This window comes from Alternaria dauci, chromosome 2 (assembly GCF_042100115.1).
Source record: "Alternaria dauci strain A2016 chromosome 2, whole genome shotgun sequence".
Lineage (NCBI taxonomy): Eukaryota > Fungi > Ascomycota > Dothideomycetes > Pleosporales > Pleosporaceae > Alternaria > Alternaria dauci.
The window spans coordinates 101,587-115,583 of NC_091273.1; the positions used below are offsets into that span (position 1 = coordinate 101,587).

The 13,997-nt window shown below is 52.6% G+C and overlaps 5 protein-coding genes across 5 annotated transcripts; 2 read left to right on the plus strand and 3 right to left on the minus strand.

Moving 5' to 3' along the window:
- Nucleotides 1–1,976: 1,976 nt before the first annotated feature.
- ACET3X_002137 (uncharacterized protein) lies at nt 1,977–2,858 on the plus strand (the record flags this gene model as incomplete). The annotated part of the gene is made up of 3 exons (XM_069449055.1): nt 1,977–2,066; nt 2,144–2,600; nt 2,659–2,858. 3 exons carry the CDS (start codon nt 1,977–1,979, stop codon nt 2,856–2,858), a joined length of 747 nt encoding a protein of 248 aa, XP_069308684.1.
- Nucleotides 2,859–3,217: 359 nt separating this feature from the next.
- Nucleotides 3,218–4,145, minus strand: ACET3X_002138 (uncharacterized protein; the record flags this gene model as incomplete). Its single annotated transcript, XM_069449066.1, has 4 exons — nt 3,218–3,432; nt 3,492–3,564; nt 3,617–4,066; nt 4,125–4,145. 4 exons carry the CDS (start codon nt 4,143–4,145, stop codon nt 3,218–3,220), a joined length of 759 nt encoding a protein of 252 aa, XP_069308685.1.
- A 4,206-nt stretch (nt 4,146–8,351) lies between these two features.
- On the minus strand, nt 8,352–9,339 carry ACET3X_002139 (uncharacterized protein; the record flags this gene model as incomplete). Its single annotated transcript, XM_069449077.1, has 3 exons — nt 8,352–8,362; nt 8,870–9,138; nt 9,239–9,339. The coding sequence occupies 3 exons, from the start codon at nt 9,337–9,339 to the stop codon at nt 8,352–8,354; spliced, it is 381 nt and encodes a 126-aa protein (XP_069308686.1).
- Nucleotides 9,340–9,967: 628 nt separating this feature from the next.
- ACET3X_002140 (mitochondrial 54S ribosomal protein mL67) lies at nt 9,968–11,586 on the minus strand (the record flags this gene model as incomplete). Its single annotated transcript, XM_069449088.1, has 2 exons — nt 9,968–11,188; nt 11,242–11,586. 2 exons carry the CDS (start codon nt 11,584–11,586, stop codon nt 9,968–9,970), a joined length of 1,566 nt encoding a protein of 521 aa, XP_069308687.1.
- A 305-nt stretch (nt 11,587–11,891) lies between these two features.
- ACET3X_002141 (uncharacterized protein) lies at nt 11,892–13,883 on the plus strand (the record flags this gene model as incomplete). Its single annotated transcript, XM_069449099.1, has 2 exons — nt 11,892–11,969; nt 12,021–13,883. The coding sequence occupies 2 exons, from the start codon at nt 11,892–11,894 to the stop codon at nt 13,881–13,883; spliced, it is 1,941 nt and encodes a 646-aa protein (XP_069308688.1).
- Between the last annotated feature and the right edge of the window lie 114 nt (nt 13,884–13,997).

The window sequence follows — 13,997 nt, forward strand, 5'->3', positions numbered from 1 at the left end:
AAGCACATCTCCCTGCCCTCCTTCGTAGGCTTCGGTTGTGGGATCTAGATCTCGCCGAATGTGCACATGAGCCTCCTCTGCCTCTTCCTGATGATCAAGAATACAAGATTCCCAGAGCTTTTTCTGCAGCCACCGGCCTTTCGGATCGCCATCCGCTATCCGAAATTCGCACCACTGATGGAGCTCGGCAGAGTATCGCGCAGACCTTTGTCCGTACCACATGTTTGCAGCAAGCAATGTGTCGTACACAATAGACCGGTCACAGCCAGCGTGCATGACAGCGAATCGCACTGTTTCCAAATATGCGGGTCTGCCCAGACGTCGATTGTGGTTGAACAACTCCACGGCCTCAAGGTTCCGATCTAGCATAGCCTGCCTCCTGCCCTCAATGGCCACCTGCGCAGTCCCTAGGTCCATCCAATCAACCGTCATAGCAGTGGTCCAGAGCAAGAATCGCAGGAACTGGATCTTATCCTGCGTCCAGGGGCCTGATAACAACTTCTTTGGAATGCGTCCCTTGACTACGGCAATTTGGGTTAAATGACTCCGCGAGAAGAGCATCTGCGAAGCGTCTTCAAATTTCGGTGGCCACTGCGGATCGAAGCAGCTTTCTTTCGTCGTCCATCCACAGAGGCATCCAGCTGATCCGTATCGTCGCATGATCCAACTCTTGAAGAAAGACCATGTCATCCGTTTGCAGGCGAAGATAAGGGTTTGTGCTGCCGAAAGCTCGGCGCGTGTGCCTCGCACCTCAGTCAGGTAGTAGTCGCATGTCGAGTGGTAGATGTATTCGGACGAGAGTCGTGCTGCGATGTGGGCAGACGCTTCGATCAGCGCGATACTGTGGCCAGCGGCAATGAAGATGGGCTGCAGAAGCTCGACGGGGAGACGTTCGATAGGCGCAAGGACCATTCTGCCGTAGTCGTTGGAAGTGAGTTGGGTAAGGATGGAGCAGGCACTGATTGCTGCAGAGCCGCACTAATGTACCAAGCACTATATACCGAAGGTGCCTAGAAATGAAGACGTGGTTCAAACATGTTAACGCCCCGTTGTAGGCAGCTCGGTGTTGCATTGCGCCGATGAGGCCACCCCCGCATTTGCCCATTGGGGTATGCCGCTAATTACCCCACACGGTACTAGCGCGCCTGCGGGTGTCTTCCGAGGTCCGCTTTCTTTGACCCTTCAGAGGCGAGCCATTGTCTCTACGAACGCGATACAGGAATTCGACAACTAAATTTCACAGTGCGATAGTCATCCGCACTACACAAGGAGGAGATTCATCACGGTACCATCCATCACAATCGCAAAGTTTTACCTGGTACGGAGACGTTGAGCGGAGGCTGCGGAGCTGTCGGAAAGCCTGGATACTGCCTGCGGTGTCATGACTATCAACACCAGTACCCTTTCTGAGATGACATCGGACCCGCGAAACGATTGCATGGCAATTTCAAGCCGTAGTAACCATCGCGATCTCTCGATGAGATCATACCGACGCGCATACGTATGAGTACTGGAACGGTACTGAAGCTATGTCTCTAAAAATCGTGTATTGACTTCGTCATAGTCTCTAACTTGACTATTACATGATGGAACTTCCGATGACTGATCGCGGCTCTTCTTAGGCCTTTCACAAACCTAAACGTGTTACGGCGGGGCACGACTCGGCCGTACCATCGGCGCAGTCGTACATCAACTTGACCTATGAACATCAACATGTCTTTGTCAGCCTGCGGAGCGTCGCTCTTCTCGCCCGGTATCTTACACGTTCTTTCAGACCGCACCTTGTCTACATAAATTCTGGAGCTTCAGCCTAAACCAATCCAGATTACAACAGTTTTCCACAATATGGCAGACCTCGACAGCGCTACTTTGTTCAATGTAAAAGGGCTAGTAGCTGTTGTCACAGGCGGGGGAACAGGTGACCATACCACGGGTCGGGACGAACATCTATCTGAAAGTCACCAGGCATTGGTTTGATGATTGCACAGGCACTCGAGGCCAATGGTGCGACCGTATATATCCTAGGTCGACGCCAAGAGGTGTTGGAGAAGGTAGCCAGCACAGCGGTATGTGTAGCCTCACCATCCGCACTCATGTGGATGTAGAACTGTCACCACAATCATACTAACGGATCCGCGTATAGAAGCATGGGAACATCCACTACCTAAAGACCGACGTCACGGTCAAGTCCGATCTCGCCGCAGCAGTAGACCACATCGCTTCCAAATCCGGCTACGTCAACCTTGTTGTCGCCAACGCCGGTATGGCTGGCCCAATCCTTGGGAAACTCGCAAAAGGCGGATCGCCGACCGAGTTGCGGGATCACTTCTGGAGCTGGGACATGAACGACTTTACGCAGGCATTTGTTTTGAACAACACAGCCGCCTTCTTCACAGCCGTTGCGTTTCTCGAGCTGCTGGATAAAGGGAACAAAGCTGGAAACGTTGATCAGACGAGCCAAGTCATATGTGTCGGCAGCGCTAGTGGTTATAGTCGCGTACCATATGCTGGCTCTAAAGCAGCGGCAGTTCAGATAATGAAAGCCCTAGCGACCACGTTGGCGCCTCACGATATCCGCTCGAATATCCTCGCACCTGGCAGTAAGTCGAAATATCCTCAAAGAAGAGCCAGGTCTCGCATCATTGCTAATTGTCGTAGCGTTTCCAAGTGAAATGACTGCAGGCGTGTTCACACAAGACAAGTGGCCGAGGGACTTCATACCCGCGCAAAGAGTGGGTGATGTCAAAGACATGGCGGGAGCGATACTTTTCCTCGTTAGCAGGGCTGGAGCCTATGCAAATGGCTCTGTCTTGCTGACTGACGGTGGTCGTCTGAGTATCTCGCCCTCAACCTATTGATACTGGCACGCTATACGCTGCAATCACGGCGGAAATGACTTGAGAAATGTCTATAGAGATTCAATACCATGGTTCATGGTGCTATAGAGTCCTTCTGCTGAGACTCTAACAGCCGCACGATCAGTCTGCAAGTAAATGACATGAGACCTCTAAAGTTGGGCTGAGCGGGTCGATTCTTGTGATGCCTCATCTGATGTGCCGGTAATTGGAAGATCCTCAAGCAACGACTCAACAGCTACACCTCCTGGTTTACATCTCTGCTGCTTCATCCACCTCAACATGCTATCATTGGGTTGATCTTTGGGGAACGGTTGATTGTATGGCTTCGATGGAACACGCCTCCGTACTTCCCATTCACTCTAAATAGTACTCCAGCCTTGATCAACGGGGATGATTGCCCCGTTGATCTCAGAACTAAGGTCTGAGATAAGAAACGCGAGTACATTTGCATGCGATTGAGGTTCAGCTATTCCAGGGCCCCCAAAATAGAGATCATGAACAAGCTTCATGAACTTCATTGCTGCCGTATCGTACTTTGTCTCATCGATAGACTTGGTGATGTTTGTTTTCACACCTTAAGTTGTCAGTATTGAAGCCCTTTGTAAGCTTGAAGTCTCATATGCGTGGACTTACCACCGGAACAAGTTGCATTGCAGCGGATACGATCCTCCCGGAATCTAAATGCTACATTCTTTGTGGCCCCAATCTTTACGCGTATATTAGTTGATGTGTACACGAACGCAAAGAACAACACTCACAATTCCATGTTTACTAGATGTATATGCAACACCTGCAATAGAACCGCTGATGCCTGCTTTGCTGGAAACGTTTACAATGCTCCCTCCACCTGCTGCAAGCATATGAGGTACAACAGCTCGCATGAGATTGACGGGAGCAGTCAAGTTGATTGCGATGGTACGCTCCCATGTCTCGTCTGTTAGCGAGTCGACGCTGTTGTTCGTGTCCATTACTCCGGCAATGTTTAGCAACCCATCTATCTTGCCAAATTTGTCCATAGCCTTTTTGACAATCTGCTCTGGTACGCCTTTCTGGGTCAGGTCGGCACGAACAAATTCCGTATCCTCCAAGTTGAGAATTGAATCTGGTGCTTCGCTGACATCACATGCAAGCACTTTTGCGCCATGCTGATGCAATGTCAGTGTGGTAGATAAGCCGATACCAGATGACGCTCCTGTGACAATGACGACCTACAAACAATGTCGTAAGCATTGCGTAAAAACTACTAGGATCCTCTGTAAGACTTACCTTGCCGGAAATGCCATCCATAGTTTCAAGCGGTTGGAGGCATGGTAATAACCAAGCGCATATTAAGTAGTGCTCCAGCAACGGATTGAAAGCATCCGAACGAGCGGACGAAAACATTCCGTTACCGATAGAGAGATCATGTGATAGGCGCTCCGCATGGATCTACCTAGGTACTCTTAGCGTCTTGGGCGTGCCAAGATGCATAAAGTCATGCCGATAATAAACATGCTGGTAACAAGACGATGTATAACGTTATTATAGACACAAGAAAGCGGTCCAAGAAAATTCCGAGCGCCGGAACCTAACCTTGCCGTTCCCAAAAGCTGAACTATACCTGGGCAATGATTATCGCGATACCGTAAGCCTCCACCGCCGAAAAAGCGACTTTACACTCTCGTGGAACCAAGAACCAAGAATATCTACGAAAATCTCTCTACTAATTATGGGTCAGAGACCTTCTACCCCTTCTCAACCCCGAAGCCATGTTGTGCCACAGTATAGCCAATGCGTTTGGAGGACTAGCAATCATACTAGGAATATTGAGAGGAATTGAAGTTAGGAAGAAGGAGTATTTTCCGGAATTGTGGCAATGTTCCGACAGCTTGTCGAGTTGCCAGAGCTCTCCAATAGGCATTCCGAACATGGTCAAAAACCAGTGATGGAGGGCTTGTTGATAAATACCGTCAGTGAAGGTAGACATATTTATGAGGAAGGTACTTACGCAAGCTTGGAAATTCTTGGTTAGCAGAAGAAGTGTTTCCATTCACCGCCTCGACAGCTAGATTATCACCAGCAACTGCGGCGAATTGATGATTCCAGATCCAACGAGCCATTTCTCGACTAGGGTCCAGCCCTATACTTTCCGCACTACTCGTGGCACTAAGCTGCTCCTCTCTGTTCAGTTTTGTGAGCACGCTGACAAACCCGGTCCTTACGACAAGTATATCGCCAGCACGAAGTTCTGTGCCTTGGGAGTGTGCAACCTCTTCAAGCAGTTGCGCTGTGATACTGTGGTGCTTGAACGGCGATAGTTGAATGCCTTTGGACTCCGCATATCTGACATAGTCGAGCAGAACTCCACGGCCAACAACCCCCCCTCTAGTCTGCCACTAGTCAAGAGTCAGAAGTCTTGCAGAGCCATTTGCACTGCCCGCAAGCTGCTCCCGTGTACACGAGGCGCCATTGTATGCGACACCAGTTACTTGATGCGGATAATGACAATAGCTATCCCAGTGACTGCTAATCTGAGTGTTGAAGCTTACTTCCTCATCTCAACCAAATGAGCCAAGCCCGGAGTCTTTCAAGCTTATGAAAGTGCTGTTCAATTGCTTTCGGTTCGTTGGGGAGCCTGTGAATCCATCCAACTTTCAGCTGGACAAGTATTAAATTATATCTACAAACGGGCGGAGCTTACTAACCTTAGAGAGATGGAGATGCCCTCCGTGATCTCTTCTTTTGCACTGAGAATGACCTCTTCTGTCAGGAAATTTAAAGTCCCATATACGTCTCTCGCCTCAGAATCGTCAAAAACCCCCATGCGCACCCTTGCGGCAAGCCTGCGCAGGATGGCAGTCGATCGAATTCCGGTATCAAAGGCAATGTGGAATTCAAAAAGCCATCAGCAAGAAGCGAAGGAAGAATTGTCTTGTTAACAGGTGCCATATTGCAATTCAGAAATGATGCGGACTGATAATTTCATCTGGCTATGGAAGCTTTGGAATTCTGTTAAGCTTCGCAGCAGGGCAGTTTTGTCCCTGGTCACGGGATACTATGTTTCCGTTCCGATGCCGATCGTGTGGAGATAGCATGTCGTTATGCCTATCCGTACCTACCTCACGCCAGTTTTGCCATTACGGGGTCTCATGCAGGCTTCACCACATCCGTTCTCCGTTCCCTGTCGGAATCAGCTGTAGGTCCAAGACAACAATCAGAATCCAATTGCATCTGAGTCGAGGCGAAGGATCGCAAGTTGGCCCTTTCAAGCATATGAACGATACTGTTGTTCTCGTTCTCCAGGGCTGTATCTTCACTGTTCCCAGGACAACAACTACCCAATTTCAACTATACATCGTTACAACTTGTGACACAATGCAATCCCAAATCACACCTGATCCCACCATCCAAAAGCGTTACGATATCGAACGCGAAAAAGGATCAGACCCGATGCAGAGGCCCAATTTGTTGATCTGAACACATCGGAAAAGCTGTCTGGCTTGAACGAGGACGTCTGGGTTGATCATGAGGCACTCAACAATTCCAGTTCTCCCATTCGCGATGGCGAATCTTACAAGGTTCTTATCCTAGGAGCTGGATACGGCGGTCTTCTGTTTGCTGCACGACTGATTCAGGCCGGAATCTTGCCTGAAGGAATTCGGATCATAGACAGCGCAGGTGGCTTTGGAGGAACTTGGTACTGGAACAGATATCCTGGTCTTATGTGCGATGTAGAAAGCTACATGTACATGCCACTCCTCGAGGAGACGGGGTACATGCCAAAGCACAAGTACTCATATGGCCCGGAGCTATTGCAACACGCCAACCGGCTAGCAAGTCACTTCGATCTAGAGGACAAAGCATTGTTTCGATCGCGTGTTACCGAGATAAGATGGAACGACCAAGCACGCCATTGGACAGCTCAGATTCATGAGAACAGAGGCCCCACGGAACCAGGTCGATCGCTGAGCGTAAAGTCTCGATTCGTCATTACTACGGGTCGTGTTCTCAATGTGCCGCATGTGCCGAATGTAGAAGGCTTTGGTACCACGAAAATCCCATTATTCCACTCTGCCAGATGGAGATATGACCTCACAGGTGGCACACCAACAGAGCAGAAATTGGAGAAACTGAAACACAAAAGAGTGGGGATTATTGGCACAGGGCCTACAGCTGTTCAGATTGTGTCGGAACTTGCGAAGTGGTCCAAGCATGTCCTGGTGTTCCAGCGCACGCCGACATCGTGCGATGTTCGTGGTCAGCGACCGACTGATCCAGACGAATGGAAACAAATGACAGCGCAGAAAGGGTGGCAAAGAGAAAGAAGACACAATTTCAACCACTTTGTCAGAGGGGAGCCGCTTCAAGTCGATCAGGTGCGCGATGGTTGGTGCCAGATGCTAAGTTTCAGTGCAGTGGTAGGATCAGCGCGCAAAGGAAAGATTCAATCAGAAGGAATCGACACGCATGTTGCTGAGCTGAATACCCTTGACTTTCCAAGAGCACAAAGATTAAGGGAACGTGTGGATAACATCGTTCACGACAGAGAAACGGCAGAGAAACTGAAATCATGGCATCCAACCTTTTGCAAACGACCAAAATTTCACGACGAGTACCTGCAATCTTTCAATAGACCGAATGTCGAGCTGGTCGAGACATCAGGGTTCGGTGTGGAGAAAATTACAGAACATGGAGTAATTGTCAATGGTGTCGAGCATAAAGTTGATCTGCTTGTGCTCAGCACAGGTTTTCGAATGGCGGCTGCAGATGGGGCACAAACACCAGCACGTAATTGCAACATGGAAGTGTTTGGGCGACACGTGCTCAATCTAAATGACAAATGGGATGAAAAGGGACCGACAACTTTCCATGGATGTTGCACACACGATTTTCCAAATCTTTTCTTCAGTGGAACCAGTCAGACTGGCGCTGCTTGTAAGTTGACCACTTGTGCGTTGTGACAGGATGCTAAATACCAACAGGCAATGTATCTTACGTTTTGGACAATCACACGAAAACCGTAGCACACTACATACAATCAGCGCGCAAAGCAACAAAAACTGATGCGTTCGCAATTGAGCCATCGCGCGATGCAGAAGAAGAATGGGCCAATGAAAGTGCTAGCATGTCGAACTGGTTTGCTGCGCTTTCACCATGCACTCCGGGGTATTTCAACAATTATGCGAAGAAAATTACAGAGTAAAAGAGTCAACAAAAGCTGGCGCGAGCTGCAGCATGGGGATTTGGCAGCCAGGACTATATAGAGCTCATCGAAAAGTGGTGCCGATCTGGTAGTCTCCAAGGGCTCCTGATCTCTGCGTAGTATTCTAGAACCTGTAATCTACAATTTGCCTGCAATTCTCAAGTTCATCAACTACTGAGGTATTTCTCATGCTTCGCTGGTACGAGATCTATTCGCTAGTACGAGAAATCGCTTCACGATTTTGACTCGATTGGTGCCATGCCCTTACGCAAGTCTTCAACTTGACGCCTCCGCAACAGCTGACAAGCACATCAATTACTACCTTAAGCCGTGTGATCTACCTGTTACTTGTAGAACCTGCCTTCTAGCGGCCTTCTTCTCCAGCACCAGACTCATCAAGCGTCGCCTTTTCCATCCTCCCCAACAACCTCCTCACTCTCCAGCTTCAAACTCAGCCTCTCCAACCGCTCCTGCAGCGCCCTCTCCGTTTCCCGGAACCTCTTCTCAAACTCCTCTTCATCATCATCATCATCATCGTCCTCGCCGCCAAACTCCGCCGCAGTCGGCGTCCTATCCCCCTCTCCATCTCCTTCCACCGCCACATCCTCTTCTTCTCCGCTACCAGCAGCAGCAGCAGCAGCCACCACCCCCCCCTCCCCCCCATTCTCCGCAGTAGCAGCAACAGCACCCCTCTTCCTCCTCACCTCCTCCGCCCTCTTAATACAAACCTCCAACCTCTCCCTACTCCCCCTCGGCCACAACCCCCTCAAATCCTCACACCTCCCCAACGCCCTCGCCCCCTCCGGCAACCTCACCCAATCCAACTTACTCTCAGTAAAGATATGCACATCCGGCTCCATCAGCGACGGGATATCCAGGGTCCCGATGCGCACACTGACAATCGCGTCGCCCGGCGTGTTACTCGCCCAGAGCTGGACGTGGCACGTGGGGCATTCTGCGTGCTGGGTGAGGAGTCCTGTGTCTGGTGATTTTTGGGTCACGAAGAGGGGTTTTGTGGAGGAGAGGATGCGGATGTTGTAGAGTTCGATGTCGAGGTTGAGACTGAAGGCGCTGCCGGTTTGTTTTTGGCATTTGGGACTGTTGGGAAAAGAAAGAAGCAACAGGTCAGTTGTGTGATTGTTGTTGTGTTTTGGAAATGCGGTTCTTGTGTAGAAAAGTCACGACGACGACGACGTACCAGTGGCATGCGAAGCAGTAGAGCGGCGAAGTAAGCAAGCGATACCGAATAGCATTACACGCGCAGCCGCCCGACATGGCTGGAAAAGGTTTAGACGCCATGTTTCTGTGCCGTGCTTCGAGTCTCGAAAGCTTACTCAGTGGGGGTGGGTTATGATTAGATAAAAGTGCGGAATGAACGGAGTATGGGCAGCGTGCTGGGGGTGTGTGGATGGAGATGATGTGGTGGGGCTGTGCCAAGCCAGCACAATGCTCCGTGTACGGCGGAGCCCCACGCGAGCATTGCTGAGGTTACCTGATTGGGAGGTCGTGAGCTTCTTGGACGGATACACGTTTGCAAACTAATCCTTCGTGGAAGGCATCGACTATTTGTGATCTTTGAGGATTGTGTAGCGTAGCTCTGGCATGATCCTTTGTTTCTCGTTGACGACGCTGGTAATTAGTTTGGATAGCATCGTGCCTCGATTACCAGGGCGGAGGACTACTAGGCCGTGTTAGAGCTAGTCCCCACCTACCAAGCGTCTTGCGTTATCCAAGACTCGACGTCAAAGTATCATTTCATCTCAATAAAGAGCTGCAGCCTCGTACAAAAATATTCAAGATGTATTCTGATTCGCACACTTCACAAGACGCAGCGCCGCCAAACAATCACACGAGCATGACCCCGGACAGTCCATCCAACAGTATACATCCAACAAGTATATAATACACTCCATCTCGTTACACACCCTCAGGCCATAACCCTCTTAAACGGGTTCCTCGGCAAAAACCTCGCAATACCCGTCTTCTCCTCCTCCCGCAGCACCTCGTTCTCCGCGGCGTTGTACGCAAACGCGTCTTGACTCGCACTCGCACCCTGCGGACCAAAGTACTCTGGGTCCAACAAGCCCATCTTCTCCATCATGCCCCTCACCTCGGTCCTCTTCTCAATCTCAAACTCCTCGGCACTGAGTAATAATGTCTCACCCCGCGCTTTATGAATTTCAAGAGGTTCGTGCTCGATAGCTTCGGGCCACTGGCCAGCGGCATAGAGCGCGTCTTGTAAATCTGCCCAGCGCACCCTCACACCCTCGAGCGTATACGGCGTCGCCACCTTCTTTTTCAGTGCCTGTGGAAGCACAGATTTGGCAATGTAATGGTCCTTTGCATCGACTTGCTTCTTTGCTTCAAACGCCTCTTCCAGCACAGATATCTGTTCGCGGCAGCCGGCGAGCACGTCTCTGTCACTGTCCAGATCCTCCTTGGACCGCATCGGATCCGGGTTCTCGATTGCATGGGCAAGGTCACGGGCCTGGTCCCTCAATTCGTCCAGCTTGCCCTGCGCACCAAGCTCGTTGGCAGGCGCCGCCTTCTTAACGAGGTTTTCTTGCATCGTCTTGAACTGCTCCGCTTTCCGCAACGCATACGACAATTTCTTCAACCGCGTTTCCAAGCTCTCTTTCGCAGCTTTGAGGCTCTTTTGGTCTGCTTCGCCCTGATTATGTTTCATCCTCAATTTCCTATCCATGGAGCGAATCTGGCCCTGCAACCACTCGACACTATCCGTCGGCTTCTCCTTTGCCAGCCCCGCATTCGCCAACGCATCAATCTGCGCCCACCTCTTATCCAGGTACACATTTGCCTTGCTCTCCAACTCGTCCATCTCTTCCCTTGTCTTGGCACCATGTTGTTCCTGGAGCCGCAGCACCTCTGCCAGATCGGCGCTGGTATTTGCGCGCTGGTCCATAATCTTCTGCATGCGCTTCTTGCGCTCCATGCGCACGTATTCCGGATTCGTCTTGTCCCAGGCCGTCTCGTGCAGGCGGCGGAACTCGCGCAGCTTGCGGAAAGCATTGTGGCCCTGTGCGGGGGTGGGGAAGGTCAGGACGCAGTGGGGGACCCATTCGTCGGGGCGGAGGACGGGGGGCTTGGTGTGCTTGCCGATGAAGGGGAGTTGGTCGAGGTGGTGGGTCTGAGAGTGGCGTTAGCACTGGGTGAGTGGCAACATTCTGCACGTGTTCGTACGTCGAGGAGTTCTTGCAGCGAGTAGATGATCTGGTTCGTCTTTGTGTTGCGGAAAATGTAGATGATCTCGCCGTGCTGGGCGGTGCCCTCGGGGTCCACCACATCTCGCAGCGTGTACGGCTTGATGGGCGAGACGACGCGCTGCCCCGTCGCCTGCCGTCTCGCCTTGTCATTCACCACCGTCTGCAGGCGGAGGTGCTTGGGGTTGGACTGGCGATCGACATAGGCGGCGATGCGTTTTTGCATGTGTTCGACATGCTGGGGGGTGACGCGGCGGGCGGTGTTGGCAAACGTGACGGGCTTGAGGGGCGGCTTGTAGCGGAGGCGGGCGAGTGATCGAGGCATGGCGGCGGGGTGGGCAGCGGTGCCAATGGACGGCGGGCGGTCGTGGTCGTGGGACGCAAAGATGGGAGCGAGAGAGATAATTGCGCACGGGCCTCTGTCCCGCGGGAGCCAGCCAGACACGTCCGCCTGCTGCGATGCGACGACGGCTCCGACGCGCTCTCACTCGGAGCAAGCGACTACTATGAGCCCGCCCGCTGTGGTTATTCGCGCCAAGAGAAGCTCGCATCAGGATGCACCAATGAGGCTGGGACATATTCCAATTTCTCCCTCCTGCGACTGTCTCCCCACCGGGCGAGCTACATAACATGGCTGGAGAGCCGCCGCCCCAGGCAGCCGAACAGCCAGCCTCTCCACCACGTGAGCGGCCGTGGCTGCTGCCCTACGTACGTCCATGTCGGCCATAATTCCCTCTTCCTCGTTGACAATCCGTCCAGAACCGCAAGCTACGCCATCTCCAAGGCATCACCATCCGCAATCTCACCCTCACCGCGACGCCCCCCAAGTCGCGCGGCCGCACCATCGACGACGAAGCCGTCCCGAGCACCCTCAAGTCGCCCACCAAGGCCCTCGCGCTGAGAGAGAGCAGAGCCCTCGCCCACTCGCGCTCTTCAAGCAATCTCACTGCCCCCGACGACGCCGTCCGCCGCAGCAATGGCGGTTTGCGCGAGCCCACGACCCCGACCAGGCCGGGCTACGGACGCAGCCTGCGACGCCGCTCGACCATGGAGTGGACGAATGCGAGTCCGCTGACGCGCCAGAAGAAGCTCGAGGACATCACCGCCGGGCGCATGGCGGATACCTTCTTCAGTCTGCATGTCGAGGACCACGACGACCCCGTGTACATTTCGGAAGTTGTGGAGAAGGCCATGAATCCCAATTTCAAGTTCTTCGATCTCGGACCGTGCGGGCCTGGAGTCACGCGGCTGGACAGGCTGACAGTGCGCGTGTGGGCCAAGAGCGAGACGATGCGGGAGTGGCAGTACCTCGTCAACTACACGGTGCACTTCCAGTCGCTGCAGTTTATTGGCAGGACGCTGGGAAGTCTGAGGCACCCGCTGCCCCAGAACTGCATCCTGTTCCACATGACGGATGGCATCTATACTAGCTTTACGGATCTGCCGGTGCAGGAACGGCTGCGGTCCGAGGTCCTGGCACCGCCAAAGGAGAATCCAGATGGCAAGCCTCTTAATTCGTCGTCGTACGACGCGCTCATGCGCCTCTCGACGCTGGACGATTGCATCCAGGATGCGCTGACGACACGGGACCGGATTGCAGACGAGATTGAGGGCATACTTGCAGCGAACAAGCAGGATCTGGGGACCGTCAAGTCGGTCGCCGAGACTGAAGACGGGTTAGGGACGGTCGAGGCTGCCGTGACGGCGGAGAGGCGACGCGTGGCAGCTGCGCGCAAGAGACGGGATGAACTGCAAGCGAATATCAAGTACCGACGAGAAAAGATGCAGGCCGGCCGGGACCAGCAAACGGAAGCTCACGCCTCGTTACTCGACCAACGGAACACGTGTGCCGACACCAAATCGTTGATTGAAAAAGCGACAGAAGACATTACCGGCCAGCGCCGCCGCGTCTGCGAGGACATTCTCCGCATCTTCCCCATCGAGCCTGTCCCAGGCAAAGCCCTCGCCTTTACCATACGCGGTCTCGTCCTACCCAACTCCGTCTTTGACGACGCAAAAGAAGACACGACCTCCGCCGCGCTCGGCTACGTCGCGCAGGTCGTCAATCTGCTTTCGCCGTACCTCTCTGTCATCTTGCCGTATCCGATTTCACCACATGGCTCGACATCGACCATCGACGATCCACTCGCTGTTACACAGAGTGGCCAGAACCCGCAGCGCACGTATCCACTCTACACGAAGAACGTAGTCCGGTACCGTTTCGAATACGGTGTTTTTTTGCTCAACAAAAATATCGAGATCCTGTCTAATGCGCTCGGCCTGCGTCCCGTGGATATACGACACACACTGCCGAATTTGAAATATTTATTATATGTTGCGACGGCGGGCAAGGGCGAGCTTCCTGCGCGCAAGGCTGGTGGCATCAAGGGGCTGCTTAGAGGTGCGGGAGATGGTGGTGGGCTTTCGAGGAAGGGGAGTATGGATAGTACGACGACGATGAGTAGTGTTGGGACGCCGACGGCGGAAATTAAGAAGACGTTGGAGATTGCGGGGAAGAGGTTGGAGGGCGTGAAAGGGAATGCGAGGGGGGATGGGAATGGGGGGATCAAGCAGAGTCAGGTGTATGCGCATACGGGAAGTAGGCTGAGGCCGGCTGCGTAGAGGGGAATGTTGCATGTTCGGATACGTGTGTATAGAGAGCAGGCTAGGGCTAAGGCTAATGGAATACAAAACAGACATATGTACAAACATGCATGGAGCCATTGGTCTAACCGT